General features: G+C 43.4%; 1 protein-coding gene across 1 annotated transcript in view; it reads right to left on the minus strand.

The window, feature by feature from the left end:
* Positions 1 to 18,643, minus strand: part of EVL (Enah/Vasp-like) — a gene marked incomplete at its 5' end in the record, with an annotated part of 150,131 nt that overhangs the window by 19,873 nt on the left and 111,615 nt on the right. The window contains one exon of the mRNA XM_084270708.1: positions 363 to 426. Within this exon, the coding sequence (XP_084126834.1) occupies positions 363 to 426 (64 nt within the window). The remainder of the gene's footprint in view (positions 1 to 362; positions 427 to 18,643) is intronic.

Here is an 18,643-nt window from a genome sequence, read left to right on the forward strand (position 1 = left end):
GTGAGTGTGTCAGGTCCATCAGATGCTGCCTGGGCAATATGACTGACAGCTGCCAGCAGGTGATGTGGAACAGGATAGGGTGAGACTCTCTTAATGTGCTTGAGAAACACACACTCTGCAAACTGCTTTTAAACATGTTTTGTATTTAACTCTGAGCATCCCTTGGCTCTGAGCAAAGAATTTACCTAGAGCTTCAGTTCACTTCACCCTTTAGAAGTCATTACAGAATGATTAGCAATAATTACAGAAAACTCAGAATCAGCTTAAAACAGGTACAAGTGAAAAGACCAGTGCTGGGTGAGCAAAGGCTGCACGCTCATCCAAGTTACAAAATAGAACTCTACCATAACTGGTTAACTCACCTTCTCTGTGCTTCCATCTCATCTGGAGATGGCCCATTCTGGACCTGGCGCTGTGCAGCTGGACCTGTAGAAAAAAGGAGGAAATGCTATTAGGAGAGCAAATGTGGCCAGCTTCTTCTAAAAGCAGTGCCACTCCAATTAACCACTTCTCCATCTTCCTATGAGAGAAAAACCTCAGGCATTATTGTCCTCTCTTTGCCTTATTGAAAAAAAAAAACAACTACTCAATAATAGTTTCTCCCTATCAGACAAATCATCACCTCCTGTAATTTTATAGCCATAGAATCACAGACTCACAGAGTGGATTGGATTGGAAGGGACCTCAAAGCCCATCTAGTTCCAACCCCCTGCCATGGGCAGGGACACCCTCCACTAGCCCAGGATCCGCATCAAACTGCTTTCACTGGCATGTACCTACAAAACTCAACTACACATGTCACTCTTTGAGCCACATCTCCTCTCTGTGTCATCTCTCACTGATCATCTAGTCTCGCTCCTTGGACATTTAATCAAGTACACTGATGCTACATGCCATTTTCAGAAAGAAATAATTAATCTGAAAATAAAAATAATTGTAGGTAACATAGTAACATAAGCCACAGCAAACTTGCGTTCAGTGGAAGGAGGATGGCTCCATTGATTTGATGAGGTGGCTTTTAACTGGGACTAAACAGATAAGAGTTCTATTAAATTCAACTGCAATTTTCCTGATAAACAGCACTGAGAAATAGATCAGTTGAATGCAGGAAATGATGTCTATCTTTATTTTTTTTTTTAATTTTAAAATGTAAAACCTCATACTTTTAAAAGTTATCCAGCAAGAGCAAATCAGAATTAAACATTCAGAAACCCAAATATGCCACTCACAAATCGTTAAAGGGTATTTCTCTCCATTTTCTTTACACGTTCCTGCCAGGCAGAGTGTGATCTGAAAACGCATTTAGAGAGTATGTCTGTGTGAAAGCAGGGAAGATGCCAGAAATGCATCGCAGTCAGAAATTCCTGAGCATTGACTGATCCTGGTGAATTTGTGCCTATTTCTGAAGTATGTTTAAGGACTAAAATTCGCAGAAAGGGAACACAACACTTTCTGAAAATCAGGCCCATGTATTCCAGTTTGGGATATCCCAAAAATGGAGCCAGTAACAACCACTGAGTCAAGAGCTCTGACAGTTAAAATTATCTCAGGGTTGGGTATGAAGTGAAGGCAGTTCACTTCTTTAATGTCTCAGGACTGACAACTTAATATTGTTTGTCACAGGCCTTTGGCACACTATTTAGACAGAAATGCCACATTTTGTAAAGATCACATGAAACAACCAAATCAGAGAGAGAGAGGATATGTTTTTTGGAAGCAAGCCTCAGGAAAAAACTTAGCAGGTATTTGGGAAGCACAGAGCAGGAGCCTCATGTGTAAGGAGCTTAAGGTATAACGAGGATGCCATGTTAATGCATGAATGACTGTACCATGCATCTTTACCACCGAAGTGAAAGAAGGCCAGAGCTACCCCTGAGCAGCAGTTACAGATTGAATTTAAAGTTCTTCTGAACACAGTAGGAAGACAGGTAATGTCCCATCCTTGACCTCTGGAACAGCACCAGACTCCCCACAGTTGGCAGCGCACTGATTTGGCCCCTGCCTCTGACGTGTGCAGGTAACACCCATGTTCTCCTGTGCACATATACATACCTGTGAGATACTTCAATAAGCAGACTTCTGGGTGAAAGACTTTCAAGGCTTAAGTCAGTCACACCTCCCTCACTGGGTAACAAATTCCACCATGACAAGCCTTAGCCATGCTCATCACTCCATATGATTTCACCACAAGAAACATAAAATCACACCCTCCGCTAGCCCAGGTTGCCCAAAGCCTCATCCAACCTGGCCTTGAATACTGCCAGGGAGGGGGCATCTACAACATCTTGGGGCAAGTAGGTATCAATGTGAACAAGAAAGGCCAGAGGATGATGCAACAGAAACAGCAATTCTTTCCTGGAAATAAATCATGTCAAAGTATATAGCAGGCTCTAATGATGCCATCTTAGTCTGCTGCTTAGGCATGAATCTTCTCTTGGGGCCAAATGCCCAGAAAAATGAGGCAATATCTCCAGTTTGACTAATACTAGACATCCAGAAGCAGTCAAAGACCAGGCTATCAACACCACACAAAAAATTCCAATGCTGTTTTCCTGTGGGCACTGTTATGAACTGGCTATGTAAGTTTATAACCAAATAAATCCAACCAAATCAATTTGGAAAGCATGCTGAAGAAATATTTTTAAGGCAATGTTACAAAACACATCTGGAAGTTAGGGTTGTTGCTTTTTATCACCTGCAGCTTTCTCAAGCTGATCTTACATAGCAGGCAGGTAAATGAAAGAGAGTAAGGACCTGCAAAAAAGTCCATCTCCATTTTCAGCACAAGGGACTCCTAGTAAATTCAGTGAGTTTACTCACATTTTCCAGCATGCATGTGTAAAATCACACTTGAAGCTAAGTACACGGCTTTTGGTTTCAGCATGTGGTTGTAAAACAAACACTGGCTTTAAAACTTTTTCTGTGGTACAGCAAATACCTGATATATTCTCCCACAAGTCAGTTCAGACAATGCTACTGGAAATTTTTTCCCTCACTTCACTGAAATAACTTAATTTCACTCTGTTACTCAGAGATGAGTTCCATCCATTAACAGTTCCTCATCATTATTTTTTTTTACATTAAGAACCCCAACTGATTGTTCCAGTTGGCAGAATTTTTTTCTTATTACTATTTGGTCACAGTGTGAAATATCCTTAAAATGAAGCACATAAAGCTCTTAATTATGTTTTGAAACTGCTGGTTTCGTCACAGTTTCTATAGAAATGCTCTTCTCTTTTGGAAGACAAAAACAAGAGAAAAAGTATCAGAAGCAGCTCTTTCAGACCCAACTCACTAAATAATCAACATTTTAAAAGCCTTTGCATAAGTGGTCACATTTGCAGATATTTTTCTTTGCAAATTAGTACAAAAAGCCAGACAATTTTTTAGATGCACAGGGTATGTGGCTACATGGTCCCCAAGATGTCTTAATTCTCTCTCCAGTACCTCGAGACACATAACAATTAGTGTTTTCTGAATAATGACTAATGAGTCTCTTCTATAGGTCTAGCTTCCTTATTTAAATCAACACATTGTAGCAAATCATCACCAATTTATTTAAATCTTTTCTAAACTAATTTTTCATCTATTTTACTAGTGACCAATAGCAAGAGATTAAAGAAGTGAAATTCTGGTGGAGCTTCCAGTTTCTTTCACCCTTGAGCTTGCTTTTAGCACACTCAGCCAAACCTCATACAGATAGTGAAGGCAGGGATTACTTTTACACTTGGTTCAGTAAGGGTACTCTCTGTCATACCCGTACAGCAGACCCCTGCTTGACTGAGGGGTTTTTCAATTCAATTAGACTTCTAGGTTTAACTCCTCTCCACATTTTCAGACATCTCTCAGACCTGAGCAGACATGAGCAGTAAGTGCTCTTGGTGATGGCATCCTCACTTAAACACGCTTCTCGGCTTGCCCTGCGAGGTGCCTCCCACCACGACAGCCTTTGGGAAGAGCCTGGCAGAGAAGGGTGCTTCTCCACACAATAACCAGGAGAGACAGTTTTTCTACTGACCTGGTTGCAGCTTCACAGCTGTTGTGATCTACGTTTTTAGCAACTAATTAATGCAGGAGATACACTGTGAATGCCTGTGTTTCCTCACTCCCTTGCTTTGTAATAATTAACCGTGTTTTTATATAAGCATCTTGTGCTTCAGCTCAAGGCTGATTTTGGGAGGGCACGGATGTTTTCCCTCTTTGCTTTTTCTCCTGCAGCCCAGCCACTCCAGCACCCACTCTGCCCTTCTCCAGCTGTCCGTAAGACAGTGATGGGGAAATCCAGGCACAAGGCACTGCTTCATGGTGGTCGTGCTGGTTTCCATATGCTGGTGGCTGCACCTACACCACTGTGCCCTGCTACTGCTCAGAGATGTCCACGTCTGGACTGACAGCCAGCCACATAATAGGACCAGAGCTGTCACCGAAGGAAAACCCATGCCCCCACTTCCACCCTGACACAGCTGCGATGGGAAAGCACAAGCAAGCAGGAACAACACTGTCATCTCTCTCCCGCTGGTGCTGCCCTGAGCACTGTTTCTTTTTCCTCTTTTATTGGTGTTAGAACTGCATGCATTCAAAAAAACTGGTCAAACTAGGCTCGTTTCCCCAAGCAATCAGGATGTTGAGCTTCTTCTGCACAGAAGGCCCAGCACAACCACAACAACACCACTTAACAGATCTTTCACTTACTATACACGCTGGAGGCAGTCCCCAGGTGGGGTTTCTACAACCCCTGTGGCCTCCATGGTGCTTGTGGGCCAGTGTGATGAAATGTGGTGGGCTGAGGAAAGGGTTCAATCAGCCTCGTGACATGGGCATGAAGCCAAGTGGGCTCCAGCCCCACACTGGTCGGAGCAGGGAAGTTTTCTGTGCCTCCTTATACAATTGCTTCCCCCTGTTCACAGCCTGGAGGTAATTTTAGTTCTCTTGTCACTGTTGTGCAATCATGGGACTGCTGCCAAGCTGATGTCAGCACATTAAACATCTGCCTTGGCCCTGAGAACCTCAACCTGCTCTTGGTCACTTCGATCTGTCCTGGTGGGGACAACATGTGCCAGAGATATCCAGACATGGCCACATGCCACAAGTAAGTGCCCACCAAGGCAGCCAGGGCAGGAATCAGGCACAACATCCCTGTGCTAGTGACACTGTGCTCCAGCTCATTAGTAGAGACAATTATCCTGGACAAAGCACCGACCTAATTAGCCTAGATAAAGTATGTAGATAAAGCAGGGTGCCTACACTACTTCTGGAGCCCAAGCTAGTACAACCAGAGCTGGATGACGTGGCACGTCATATTTCCACGGCGAGTTACAGGACTAAGAGGGATCACCCTGCTTGCTGCTCCCCATTGCTGCAGCTGGGGAGACCCACGAGCCCCTCACGTGTGCTGCCGTGGCATTTCCACACCGGTGCTTTGGGACTCCCTGCATCCTGCCTTGTCTGACATGCAGTAGCACATGCGTTAGAGGAGTGTCCAACAGAGATGCACGGGCTGAGGGTAGGCATGGACAGATGGGGCAGTTTTGTCCATGGGTCAAGTGGCTCGGTTTGAAAGACTTTAACACCATTAGGGTTTTATTGTGCTGTTAACTATGCAACAGAGCACTACAGCTCCACACAGGATCCTGTCAACCATGCGAATCCCAGTGAGATAACCACCCCGGCAGAGAGAGGGAGTACACCACCAAAGGGTTTGCCTGTCAAACATTAACTTCAAACAGAAAGAGTTTCAGAGCGTGTTATTTGCAGGCTGGGTGCCTCCAAAGCACTTTTAACAGAGAGCATTAAACACCTTCTATACAGCCTTTACTCATGGACAGAATGTCTCTGAGAACTGTGAACAACTTCACCATTAACTTCCACCAGAGCTGTGAGGTGAAAGTTATTTGACTTCATTACACCCAGATCACATCTTTACCAATAAAATTTGTTTGCATCCATTTACATATCAGTGAGAATTGCTACTGACACAGTTAAACCTATGCAAGAGGTCACCTAAGGCACTCTTACTCTGGTGCAGACCAAGTTCATTTCGGTTTGACCTCAGGCAAGAAGAGTGCACTGAAATAAACATTTCCAAGTCTGTGCCAGAAAACTTCTCTGTCTCCCTCCTGTGTCCCTTAGTGACCAGCAGTGCTGTGAGTCTATGGCAATGCAAAGTAAAACACATCCTCTTAAAATCATCCCCAGCAATGCTGTACATAATCTTTTTTTACCTTACACTACACCGGACAAGGAGCAGCGTGTATACAGGTACCAGCTCCCAGGTGAACTGTAGAAACTTAAATGCTTAGAATGTCTCTTAAAAGTGCCATTCCCAAGGTTGCAATTGCTTTACTTTTTTATCTTTTACCTTTTACCTGTAAGATTACTTTAACAGGAAACAGGCCCTCCTTAAACAGAAATAAGGGTGTGAGCACAGGGGGTCTGTATGAAGTCTGTTCATTTAAACTAAAAACTGATTTAACATTCACTGCTGAAAGTTTCTGATGTAGATAAGATTTAATGACAGTGACAGAGCTGGAAAAACAAGCCTGGTATTTGACATGGGAGTGCCCTACCCGATCATTAGGTCACACCACCTGCAGGTACACATGTACAGGTGTGTGCACTCTGTACAGTCCTTGTTATTTTTTCTCTTTTAAGAAAGCCAACAAACGGAATTGCAAGGGTCCCTACATGCACAACCACACGTCTCTGCATGTGCACTGAGCTGGGTGGAAGGCACAAGATCCAGAACAGAGTTACCAAGTAGAAAAGCCATGCAAATGTCCAGTGCTGCAAGATGATTAGAAAGAAATCACCTTCAATTCACCAGAAGTGCTACTGAACACACCAACATGGAACCAGTGTGCCTTTGACTCAACTTCTAAAGCTGTTAATTCCATTATTTTGCATAAAATATGATGGCAACTGTTTGATCCTGGCTGTTAATCTGTCATGGCTCTGGCACAGCATTTGATAATTTTTCTTGTTGGTGTCTTGGTTAAGCTGGAGGGAAAAACCCTTTTCATTCTGGATGCAATAAAGATGAGTTGGTGTTAAAGCAGCTCCTGCAGCGAGCCACTGCACTCTGACAGTGGGGATCATATTTAATATGTAAAGGACATGACTCAGGTGCATTTATCTCAGCATCAGGACCTCAGCTAAGGAGCACAGCTTGGGTTACCACTCACATATAAGACAACTCAACCAGCTTTAAAAGAAATGTAAAAATACACATAGGTGACAATGCAAACAGGAAGCCTGCTACAGTGAGGTGGCTCTGGTGCTGTGAGGGTCAGCATCTCACACAGAATGCAGCTCGAGGCAGTAGGACTACATCCCCAGGGTGAGGGCATGCAACAGGGATGGGACATCCAAGTGTCTGGTCTGGGACTCCCTCCCTGTATTTTATCCAGTGACTGATGAACATAAAATATAAGAATTACATGAGAACTAGGAATTATTTTGCTCTCAGCAGCTCAGCTCTAACAGGAAGAAAAAAAACCCACATGTGGATCTAGAATAGCACAAGCTTGGTGAGGCTGGGGGAGGTGGAAATGAAAGCAGTAGTTCCCCCTGGGTAGGGGAGGTGGCTGAACTTTGGTCCCCTACTTCCCAGGGAAGTTCTTTAAGCAGCAGACCTTCAGTATGGCAGCAAAGCAGGTGGTGAAGCCTGCATAGCTAACTGGATCCCAGTGAAGGTGTCAGGGTAGGATCAGATCCTGTGCAGCGCCGGCAATGGGGAGTACAGCCCACAGGACGAGGAAACCTCTGAGCAGGGCAGGGAAAGGTGGAGCTGGTTCATCCCCAGGGGATTTTGCTTGCTGTGCTGAGCTCTAAGCATGAAAGAACTAATTCAGCGACTGCTCAATTACACACTAATGAAATCAAGGTGGATAAGGCAGCCACCTGCCATGCAGCACGGAGCAGCCGCCGCCTGCACCTCCCTCCTTCACAGCAGCTGATGTGGGGGCTCGGCTGCATTTACAGGAACAGCCTTGTTATGGCAGGCAGTTCCATGATAAGTATCCTGCCTAGCTGGTGACCAATTTTGTTCACAGAGCCAAAGGCTCTGAGAAAAATGGTGTGTGCACAGAAAGCTATGGGACTGGGTGTTATTGTGAGGAGTTTTTTGTTGCTTTTTTTTGAGGCAGGAAAAAAAAAGGCATCACCAAGTTTCTATGGGAGTGATTCCAATGTTGCTGGCTGTATAAATACATACAGGGAAGGCAAAAGGACAAGATGTCAATTGGTGCCATAAGTGAAAAAGTAATTCATAAAAATCAGGACCATGAGACTAGCTAAAGAAAGTATTAAATAAAGCCCACAATGATTAGTATCGATTAAACAAGCCCACAGGCACTTCAGTTCTTTTTTTTTCCCTCTCCTTTTTTTGATTGCTTTTTTAGAATGTGTATCAAACCTACTTTTCTGCACAGCCAAGTTTGAAACTTTTCAATAAAGGTTACAGACGAGCTCATAATCTTGTGCCCCTAGGCAATAATGAAGCTTTAAGAAAACCACCAAATATCATCATACTCTTGTTAAAAATCTAGAGCATTAGCAATACATTAGCAATACTAAGAAGTTGTTACCACTGCATGGGGGTCTGCTTAATGCCAGATCCCAGGCAGTAAATGCTCCAAAGAAGCTGAGGGTGTAAATCAATACCACTGTCTAAACATATGGCTTATATTACAAAGATACTTTCCTGAGTTTGTTTTTAATTTATTTTTTTTAATTGTTTCACTCTGGTGACAGTTTGCCAGACACTGTCCCTACAGAGAAGGGAGCACTGGCAATGCTGGCGCCTGCTCTGCAGTCAGAGCATCGCTGAAAGCACTTTCCCACTCATGTCCCAAGCCCCACACATCTCTTCCATGAAATACAAACTGGGCATCTTGCTTTCTGCCTCTGTATTTGCACATGAATACATGCATATACCTGTTTACAACCATGTCATGCTTACAATTCCTTAGATCAAACAAAAAGCAGGAACTCTTTCCTCCTTTTTGGGACAAACAGAATCCCTCAAAATGTCTGAAGCCACAGGGAAAAAGAGCCCAGCCTCTGGCATACACAGGAGTTCAATCAGCTGGTACTTACCCACTTAACTGGTCAAAAATCATCTCCAGTTTTGTTTAACAATAAGACTTCTGAGACATTAAGTGAGAAAAATATATATACATGGTTTAGCTTGGTGCAGCACCCAAGGTGCCTAGAGCACCACAATCCATTCTTGGCCCAACGCCACAGATAGCCTTGCAAGACCAGTCTCAGTTTAAGTGTCTCCTTCCTTTGTCACTCTTTGGAGAGACAGTGAACTCCTCAGGGCAGTCTTCTCCACAATGTGGAGACCAGCAGGGCCCATACATGCATTGAAACAACATGGACAGACAGAAAACACTGCATTCTAAACACACAGTCTGCATCTAATTAATGGTTAAGATCCAGACAAGTTCCATTCTACCCAGATTTGAAACCAACACTGCTGCAAGGCTATGATGGGCACAACTAAATGGAGATATTTTTGGGATTTATGAGAAAACATCATTAGATGTAGCACTCCCTGACAATAAGCTCACAAGTCTAATAAATTCAACAAATAAAAAAAAAATTTGAAATACAGCACCCACTTCCCAAGCTCTCTGCTTACAGGAAGAAGTCCCACTAACTAGGGAGATCCACAGTAAAACCACCCATCCTCCTCAGCCGAATGGCCAAACCCTACACAATCCTGCAAATCCTCACTTATTTCCAGAAAAGCCAACAGGAATTGACAGTCACCAGCAGGTCATTACATTGACAAAAAAAAAAGGTAAATATCCAGATAACTACAGCTGAGGTAAAATGCCACCCTTTTTTATATCTGTTTGTTAAATCAGTATCTATTCCATGAGTCCAGATGCTACTCATCAGCAAGTAAAGACAGAAGCAATCCAACACATTGGAAGTCATTGTCCCATATTCTCTCTGTAATGACTTCTCCTGATTTAACAGCCCTGACTAACACCAGTGTGATCTGAACCTACTGGGTCATTTCTTTCAAATACCATCTCAGCATCCTCACTGCCTGCCTGTCGGAATTAAAAGCAAGCGAAAGACAAATGATCTATCAATGGGCTACAACTGCAAGCAATTTCCCAGCACAACTGGATGATGCCACAGAACATTCCCATGCAAAAATGCCCTGGCACCAGCATCTCTTCTCCCTTCCCCCTTCCCGGGATGGCTCCCACCAGAGCATGGCATGCAAGGGATGGGGCATGCAAGGCAGCGGTGGGGTTTCCATCACCTACAAGACATTCGGCACAGGATGATGCAGTCACAGTGGCAGAGGCAGAAGCAGTGCCAAATCCATTCCCTGCTGACCATAGTATGGCAGCAGCCTCCTCAGAGCACTCCTCTCTGTACCTTCCTCATGCCCAGCACTTACCGACCTCCTCCCTGCAGACCAGGTTTCACCAGGTGTAACCTATACACTGCTACAGCAGCAAAGTGGGCCCAGCTGCTTAAATATTTAATCAGACCCTCTTCCTCACCTATCACAACTCTTCAGAGTGCCTGAATGCCAGACTTCATTGTCTGGACTTTCACAGAATACTGTGAGTCAGAAAGAAATTGCATTTTCTAGCCCTCGCCCCAACCAGACCACCCTGTGCTTGCCTACATGAAAGTAACTGCAATACAGGCAAGGTGTGCATAAGCAGGGAGTTACCTTGTACTGGGGAAAAAGTGACTGTAAATGAACATGCAGGATCAAGTTCACTGGTGGTGCAGCTGCTGAAGTCAAAGGGGCTACACTAGTGATGAATATTGAGCACTAGTGTCAAAATATAAGTGTGAACATGCTGGATTCAGAAATAAATACTGATGGCTTAAAATCCCACTTACTGTCTTTCAGTTCATCATCCTGTCATTCCTGTGATCCCAACACTGTTCTCCCTTTCTACTTTGTCCGCAAATTGCTTTCCTCTTGTATATTTAAATACAGAGGGCCTCACAGAGGCAATCCAGCTGAAGGCAATGGACAATTTGTATGAGGAGGCTACGCATAATATTCATTCTCTGTCTTCTTCGCCTTCTCACCAGTCCTTTGATCGGTTTCTTTCCCTTCTCCTTGCCTTTGCATTGTTCTGTCTCCTGGGGAGTTCATACAGCCCAGTCCTGTACCACTCCAGAAATTCATAGCTGGTTTAGGGCATATATCTCTGTAGCTTCACTGACACTACTCTGATTTAGACTGATTAATTTTTTGACCTGCTGATCTTAGCAGGTAAATCCTTTATCCAGTAGCTAATTTTTTAATATGCTGAATAAAAATCGGAGCCCCTTTGTACTGTTAGAGCAGGTGAAACTCTAGGTGCAGATGGGCTCACAAACACACACACCTTGGAGTCACTCTGATCCTTCTCAAAAAAACATATTCAGCATAATTGAGTAGTTTCTTTCTCTCTGTAACTGCCTCCTGCAACGTTAAAACATACTCAGAGCATTTGAGTGATAACATAGATGTTTTAATAGCAAAGCAGCTTATCATATGTTTTCTAATGCCTGCTGCTGTGAATTATTTATGTCCCATTTTAAGTCTGTCAATACCTCTCAGGTATGCTTCACTATCAGATGCAGCAAAACAAGTATTAACTCTTTAATATTTGAGACAGAAAAAACTCCGTTAATAGCGAACTATCTTCTTCACTATGGCACCCAGATGGCTGAAATTCTACCTCCATGTGCTCATTGTTTTCTGCTTGCTGGCTTCTAAAGCTATGAGATGCACATCAGCGAACAGGAATATTACACCTAAACCTGATTGTAAAGCCAGGTTTCCACAGCCATAAATGCCAATGTCTTAGGTAATTAATTTCTGAGTGCTTTTAAAACATCCACAAATAAATTTAGATTAATAAAATTTGCATTAGGATAATAAAATACATTTTTAAAATCCACTATGTTTTATCATCAGGACTCTGTTTTTTCTAGAGAAAAAGGTATGTCCAAACCATTGCATTCTCAGGTTTGAGGACACTCCAAGTCCTTTTTGTTCTCCTTTGCTTTCCCCCTATATCTTACAATGAAGGGAAGCATCTGGCTGGTGTAAAATACCAGCTCAGGTCTCTGAAGCGCTGACTTATCCAGCGTTGGAACCACCTGCACTTTCAAAAGAAAACAGCACTACACAAAGGCAGGCAATTTAAAGCAATCTACCAAACAAATGAGGGAGATGTACACATTTGTTCTTTCATAAGAATGCATCTAACTTCTTAAATTACTTATTTGGCCAAGAGTATCCGTCACCTCATAGTTTCTTTATTATTGTCTTAGACACTAGGATTTTGGTTGGTAAGGGGTTAAACGTGCTCGTGACTAATAAGAAGCTGAAAATTATCCTTCAAGGCCAAACATCATCTCAGCAAATCTCAGACTGGTCCTATAGAGATTAACAAACTCCTGCAATCCTTCCGCAGACTTACCGCCTGCACAGAGAACACCCTGCCAACAGTCTGCTGTGCAACCAGGAAAACCAGTGAGTGCATATGCCTGCTTCTCCCTCCACCTAACTCTAAAATTAACCTAAGTCTTTTAAATAGCTCATTCCAACACAAAGTGGGGCAGCAGAGCCAGTGCTACCACATGACTCAGTAAGTGGCAGCGCGTGGCTTTAGGACATGTGCAAGGAAAGCACATACAGACTGAGAACAGGTTCCCTCTGGATTCCACCATGACTTTTGAGTGGGAAATGAAGATGGGGATCCACAATCACATCAGCAAGAAAATGGCTTCTTGGAAGTGTGAAACAGCAGCAGGAAATATAAAGAACCCAAGAAAGCAGCTGCCCCAGAGAGTATGACGTGAGTCACCACCTCTGCTTCTTACTTTGCACAAATAAAGTTATGTCTTCCTGGAACCTGTCAGTGTTGGTTGGAGTTTGGAAAAAACCTACTTCAGGTGTGACTGAAAACATCGTGACCAGATGTTTTTCAATCATCGGTACTGGAATTAGCTGTGGTACATGTGCCACCAGCTGTAAGCCAGTCAATTCAAAGTGATATCCTGACACAGCAGCAGGGGCATAAACCCCTGCAGAAACCTCACAACTTCTTACTATCATTAATTACTTTTTCCTTTACAGGTTACAGGCCAGCTCACCTGTGGCAGGAGAGATGATTCCTGAATGAGCAGCCCCTATAGATGTTGTGCACCTGAAGAGATTTTACGTAACAATTCAATTGACTATCTCTTACCCCTGTATGAAAAGCAACCTTGACCCTATTTTGAGCATGAAAATACTGGCTGGCTAGAAGGCACGCACTCCTTCCACTAACTGCTCCTGTATTCCTTGCAGCAGGAAATCAATTGTGCAAATTGCATTTTGACAAATATAAATCACTACTGAGTCCACAGCAAAGGCTGATAAATCACTCTTGATGCCCAGTGCTTACCTGGTGCAGCAGTCATCTGAAAGGAGATGTGCTAGGAAAATGCTTCTTTTTTAAACAGAAGTTGGAAAACTCTAATTCCACAATCCACAACAGTAAAAATAAAGGACAGCTCTGATGCTGGAAGTGGTGGCAGGCAGGCAGGTGGCTCTCCTACATGAAGCCTTTTGCAGGAAGACTGTAATTATCTGTCTGAGCACCTGCTGATTATATCTAGAGACTGTGAGCATAGGAGCCAATATGCAGCTGATACAGCTTGTGTCATTTTAATTTCTGTACATTTTGCTCTTAATTTAAAAGACTGCTTTCCTTTTTTATTCCTAATATCTATTATCCATGCTGGGGAGTTACTTCCCAGTGCATCAGACAGCTAAGAACCCAGAAGCCATGCCAAAACTGAAATAACGCTACAAAGTGAACCGAGTGTTTGGTTTCATGTTTTTAGAAGTATATTTATCCACTGGCACTCTGAGATGGTCTATACTCTAAAGAGCTCTGGGAAACACTCAGCAAGGAGAACAATGAATTTTTAAGTTCCCCAGCTGGGCCAAATATACTAAAAAAGCCATTGCCATACCAATGCCCCAGCTCACTGTGCTCCTGAAGATGGGAAGCAGTTTCTTTCATAGAGGAGCCATGCTAGACATTTCATCCAACCTGTAGAAGCTGCAGATACTGAACCAGCTTTAAGTTTTGATACTGCTTTTCTGTGCTCTCAATTTCTATTTCCATCTTAACTTCCAAAAGGACTCCTGGGTGCTGTGCTGAGGAGAACTGAAGTGTTTCCCACCAGTACACGATGCTTGTGGGATGACTGTCAGTTTACAGACACTGTATTCGCATACTCAGCAATTCGCCTGGAGTAAGATTATACGGAGCAGATTGAAGATGTGGAAGAAGTTACCCCACTCATCTCCACATATTTTTCCCTGGAGCTACTACCTGCATGGAGACCTTGGCTGAGTGTGTAGTGAGCCAGGACTTCCACATGAAATTGATGAACTGTCTCCCAAATTTCAGTGCCATCAATACCAGCACAAGGGAGTGAGGCCAACCTAGGAATGCAGCCCATAACCTTCATTCCTTATACTGACCTCCCAGGTTCAGGCACCTGAACTCACACACGGATGTAAGAAGACCCACCTAACAGAGCATCTATTTCAGAACTAGACCCTAATATGTGTTTCCAGTCACAAGCAATTTTAAACAAGATGCTAGACTGAAAGTTGCTGTCACAAAATAGTAAGTAAGAAGCATTCCAGGCAGATGTGGGTCTCACAGGCTGAACCCAGAAAACCCCCATCAACCCAAGTAAAGGTTATAGCTACCAGATATTTTCTACATTAGAGTGTCTTGCACTGATGCCATTCTCTAATAGTACACTATGATTAAATCATGTCAGTGTTTGCAGTACTAAATTAAACCATTTTAAAGAGCCATGCTTGCACTTTCCATACCTTTTCTTTGCAGGGTACTGCTAGGGGCAAAATAGCTCTCCAGGAAAAATGACAGCTGGCAAGTCATTTCCAATGACATTTTCCCCACTTGCAAGTTATTTAAGCTGCTGTCTGTCAGTAGCCCATTGTATGGTATCAGTTAAATGGTCACTAGTAACATACCTGTATTACAATATATCACTTTCTGAATTGTTTTCTACCAGAAAAATCCAATGAATGTAACTGATAGGAAATTTTGAAGTCAGTGCTACACTGCTATTAAGTAGCAGTATAAATAAAGTGCTGGCATAGATTCAGTATTTCTCAGAGGGCTCAACTTTAATTAATTTAAACTCGCAAATTGATTATGATTCACCTGAAAATGTTCAGAAAGTGCATTCTGTTCCCTGAGAGTGAGAACAGGCATTTCGGGGGAGACCGTGACATACAGCTTATACAATGCAGAAAGCCTCAGACACAAGAAAAAGTCCCAAACTCTTGTGAAGAGGTTAGCAAGCACATCTCAAAAATCCTTCAGCTTTGTACACTTCTGGTTGCGTCACCAGTCCCCTAAAACCAAGGAGGTTTATTGATGCCAATCTGAAAGAGGGATGAATCCTCCCTGGCAGCTTGTCTCTCCGCTGATTACAGGAGGAGCCTGGGTGAGACTCCACGCCAGACTTTCAGTCCTGTAAATATAGCTGGGATGAGTCTAATCCTAAGAGACTAAGCCACAAGCTCTACCGAAATACCCATAGATTCAGGGAGGGTTTAGAAAATGGAATATGGCTCTGCATCTTGGCTCACCATTCTGCTCACCACCCGTGACTCACTGCAGGGTGTGACAAGCAGGACCCACGGCGTGCAAACGCTCCTTGTAGTGAGTAATAAATACCTGTTGGACTCTGTTTTACTATCCACAATGAGACCTCGCCCGCTGAATGAAACAGGCTTCCCCCCTCCCTGTTCATGCTGTGGAATGAGGAGGGGAGGTTTATGAATCACTGAGTTTGGACGACCAACTTTCTGTCCTATTTTCTGGTTTGTTTTACTGAAAGAAGGCTGGTGAGGTAAGTGGTTGTGAGACAGCTGTGACACAGGGCACATAACTTCCCTCCCAGCACAGGGAAAAAGGACTTCCCAGAATGAGAGTTAAAAATAGCTGGTTTGCCTTAAAGGGTGTATTCACTTTTAAACATGGAAAGCAAGTCCTAGCTGTCACCTCTAATATGACAGGCATCTTCAGCAGTCTGCTCTCTGTCAAAATACCTACAGTCCTGCTCTTTCTACCCCTTAAATTTTTACCATGTGACACCGCAGGTGCTTTTGACTGCATTTTGAGAAGCTTGTGGGGGAAGAAGGGCAGATACAGGCTTCTAAATGACACAACCCCCAGCCTTATTCATACCAGAATGGCTCTTCAATGATATTTCTGGAAATCTATTGCAGTGCTGCCTTTATTCCCACATTTCTTGTTTCAGCTCCCCAGCATCCTCCCTTAGCCCTGCTCTGTGTGTCCACCCAGCCTGAGCTTGGTGCTCTCGGGGGCAAGGTGTATCCCTTCCAAAATGGTATTTTATCAGTGATGGTAATAAGCCAGTTGGGAAAACTTAACTGAGGAAGTGGTAGATTTTCTGTCATATGCAGTTATTAAATCAAGACCATGGGCTTCTAATACATGTCCTTCTAGCACAAACAGGGCATTACGCACTCAGTAAAGAATCTGCAGGTAGAACACCATAGGTTTGAGCACAGAGGTCTGAGTAGATGGCTTTCATGGTTTCTTCTGGCTCTAAAAATCTAGGAACCATTGGTTATCACTTACTTTACACTAAAGATCTGCTTAACTCCTCTGGGAATCCATTAAAGCTTAAAAGCCTTCCAAGCTGAGAAAATTACTGTGATACTTCCAGCTGCTTTCCCCAGAATTTTACACTAATCCTTCCTCCAGCCCTGAGAAAGCTTTGCCAATTTTCTTCTGAGCAGCCTGAGCAATGAGCATGGTCAGGCTGCTCCTCAAACAGGATCCTTATGGTTCTTCCCTCTCCCCAGGTGTCCCTTCTCAGGTACTGCCAAGCCACTGAAGGAACTGAGAAGCTTCCCTTGCCATTCCCTGACAAGGGCATAAGCCTTTTTCACAAATCTGGAAGCCGGCACTACAATTCACATTGAAGAAACAGCTGACATGACCAAGCAGAGCCTACCAGGCCTGGAAACAGCTTGCAGATTTAAGAGACAGCCTAAATAAGAACTGCTCTGAATGCCGTTCAAAATAAAGCCACAAAACTTGCAATGCCCTGCACTTCTCCTGCATGCAGAAGTGCCAAGCAGGAGACAGCACTTGCTTTCTGGCTGCCAAGGATGGGACCTGGCTGAACCCCCCCTTCCCTTCCCCAACACAAACCCACCCAAGCAGCCGAGAAACATGAGCGATTCTGCATCACGCTGATGAAGTTCTTCATCCACATGTCACCCAAGCTGAAATGCAAAATACGGCTGCCTGCCCTAGTTATCAAATGACCTGAAATTCAGCACGATCATCTGCCATAACAGCTGGTTCATTGACGACGAGAAACTCCTGCCTGGCTGCTGAACCAGAGCCAGCACCGGGAGCCCAGGGACCTGGCACGCGTGTCCTCCAGCACTGAGATGCTGCTCCCCTCCCCTCGCATGGCATGGCCTCAAAATGTCTTGTGTTCTTTGAATTCTGAACGCTGACTCCTTCCACTACAAATTTGTTTTTCACCTGTATCGGTAAAAAGAGATTTCAGAAACCTGGCACTTCAAAGCAGGGAAAAATAATGAAACATCAATTCTTGCGAATTAAAGTGAAGGTGAGGTTGGATCTTGTCACTTTTCCTCCTTTCTACCTAGGGCTCTGCATAAACAATAAACAGCACTAACAAATTTACTTCCTTTTACGGAAGCAACCTATATAAGAACATAGTACAAAGCATTAAGATGACTGTACGAGCAAGCACCCACCACAGGCAAAGTTAGGGAGGTAAATAACTGACAGATGTTATTAATTCTTTTTTAGGAGGCACTCACATTCAAACAGGATGATACTTTTTGAGGTTGCTTTGATGTATGCCAAATTATATCCTTCCATTCCATTAACAAAATAATCTAAACACTCATTAGGAAGCTAATAATAGTGATGTTTATTACTCCTTAATAATGAAATAGGCAGGATTAAGTGTATGGACTTTATCTTTGGAGAGTTGCTTTTGCGTTTCTTCCCCAAATAGGAATGAAGAGTGAAAGCTGAACATAGTATTTTATCGAAGAGTGTTCTCTCGGCTGGAACTCAGTGTTACTCCTTTAACCCCAACAGACATCATTTCCTGCTGGATGGGATCTAGACTACACATCTTCTGTGATGATCTGTACTCTTGGGTAAATGGCATTTTCCCATTCCCTAGCTGAAATGAGAAATGAGGACTGCACATGTTCATAATGGGATGTTTCTCAGTCCTGGAAAATCCAATAGCTCCACACTACAAATGCTGTGCCTAAGCAGCATCTGCCCTTTGATTTTTACATACAATAGCTGTTGCTACAGCATGCATATGTGCATAACCAAGACCAAAGTTTGAGCTGAACATATGCCTTATTCTGTGTTTACTTCAAGGTAGGCTTCTTTAGCAGAGCGAACAAATTGTAAGTGAGAATATAACCATGAATATTTGATTAGGGACACAGAAAAAGAATCTGAGATCAGATGGTACCAAGACTTTAGCTAACATATGAATGAACAAGCGATGTAACTCATAT

The sequence above is a fragment of the Gallinula chloropus genome (assembly GCF_964237585.1).
Source record: "Gallinula chloropus genome assembly, chromosome: 14".
Classification (NCBI taxonomy): Eukaryota; Metazoa; Chordata; class Aves; order Gruiformes; family Rallidae; genus Gallinula; species Gallinula chloropus.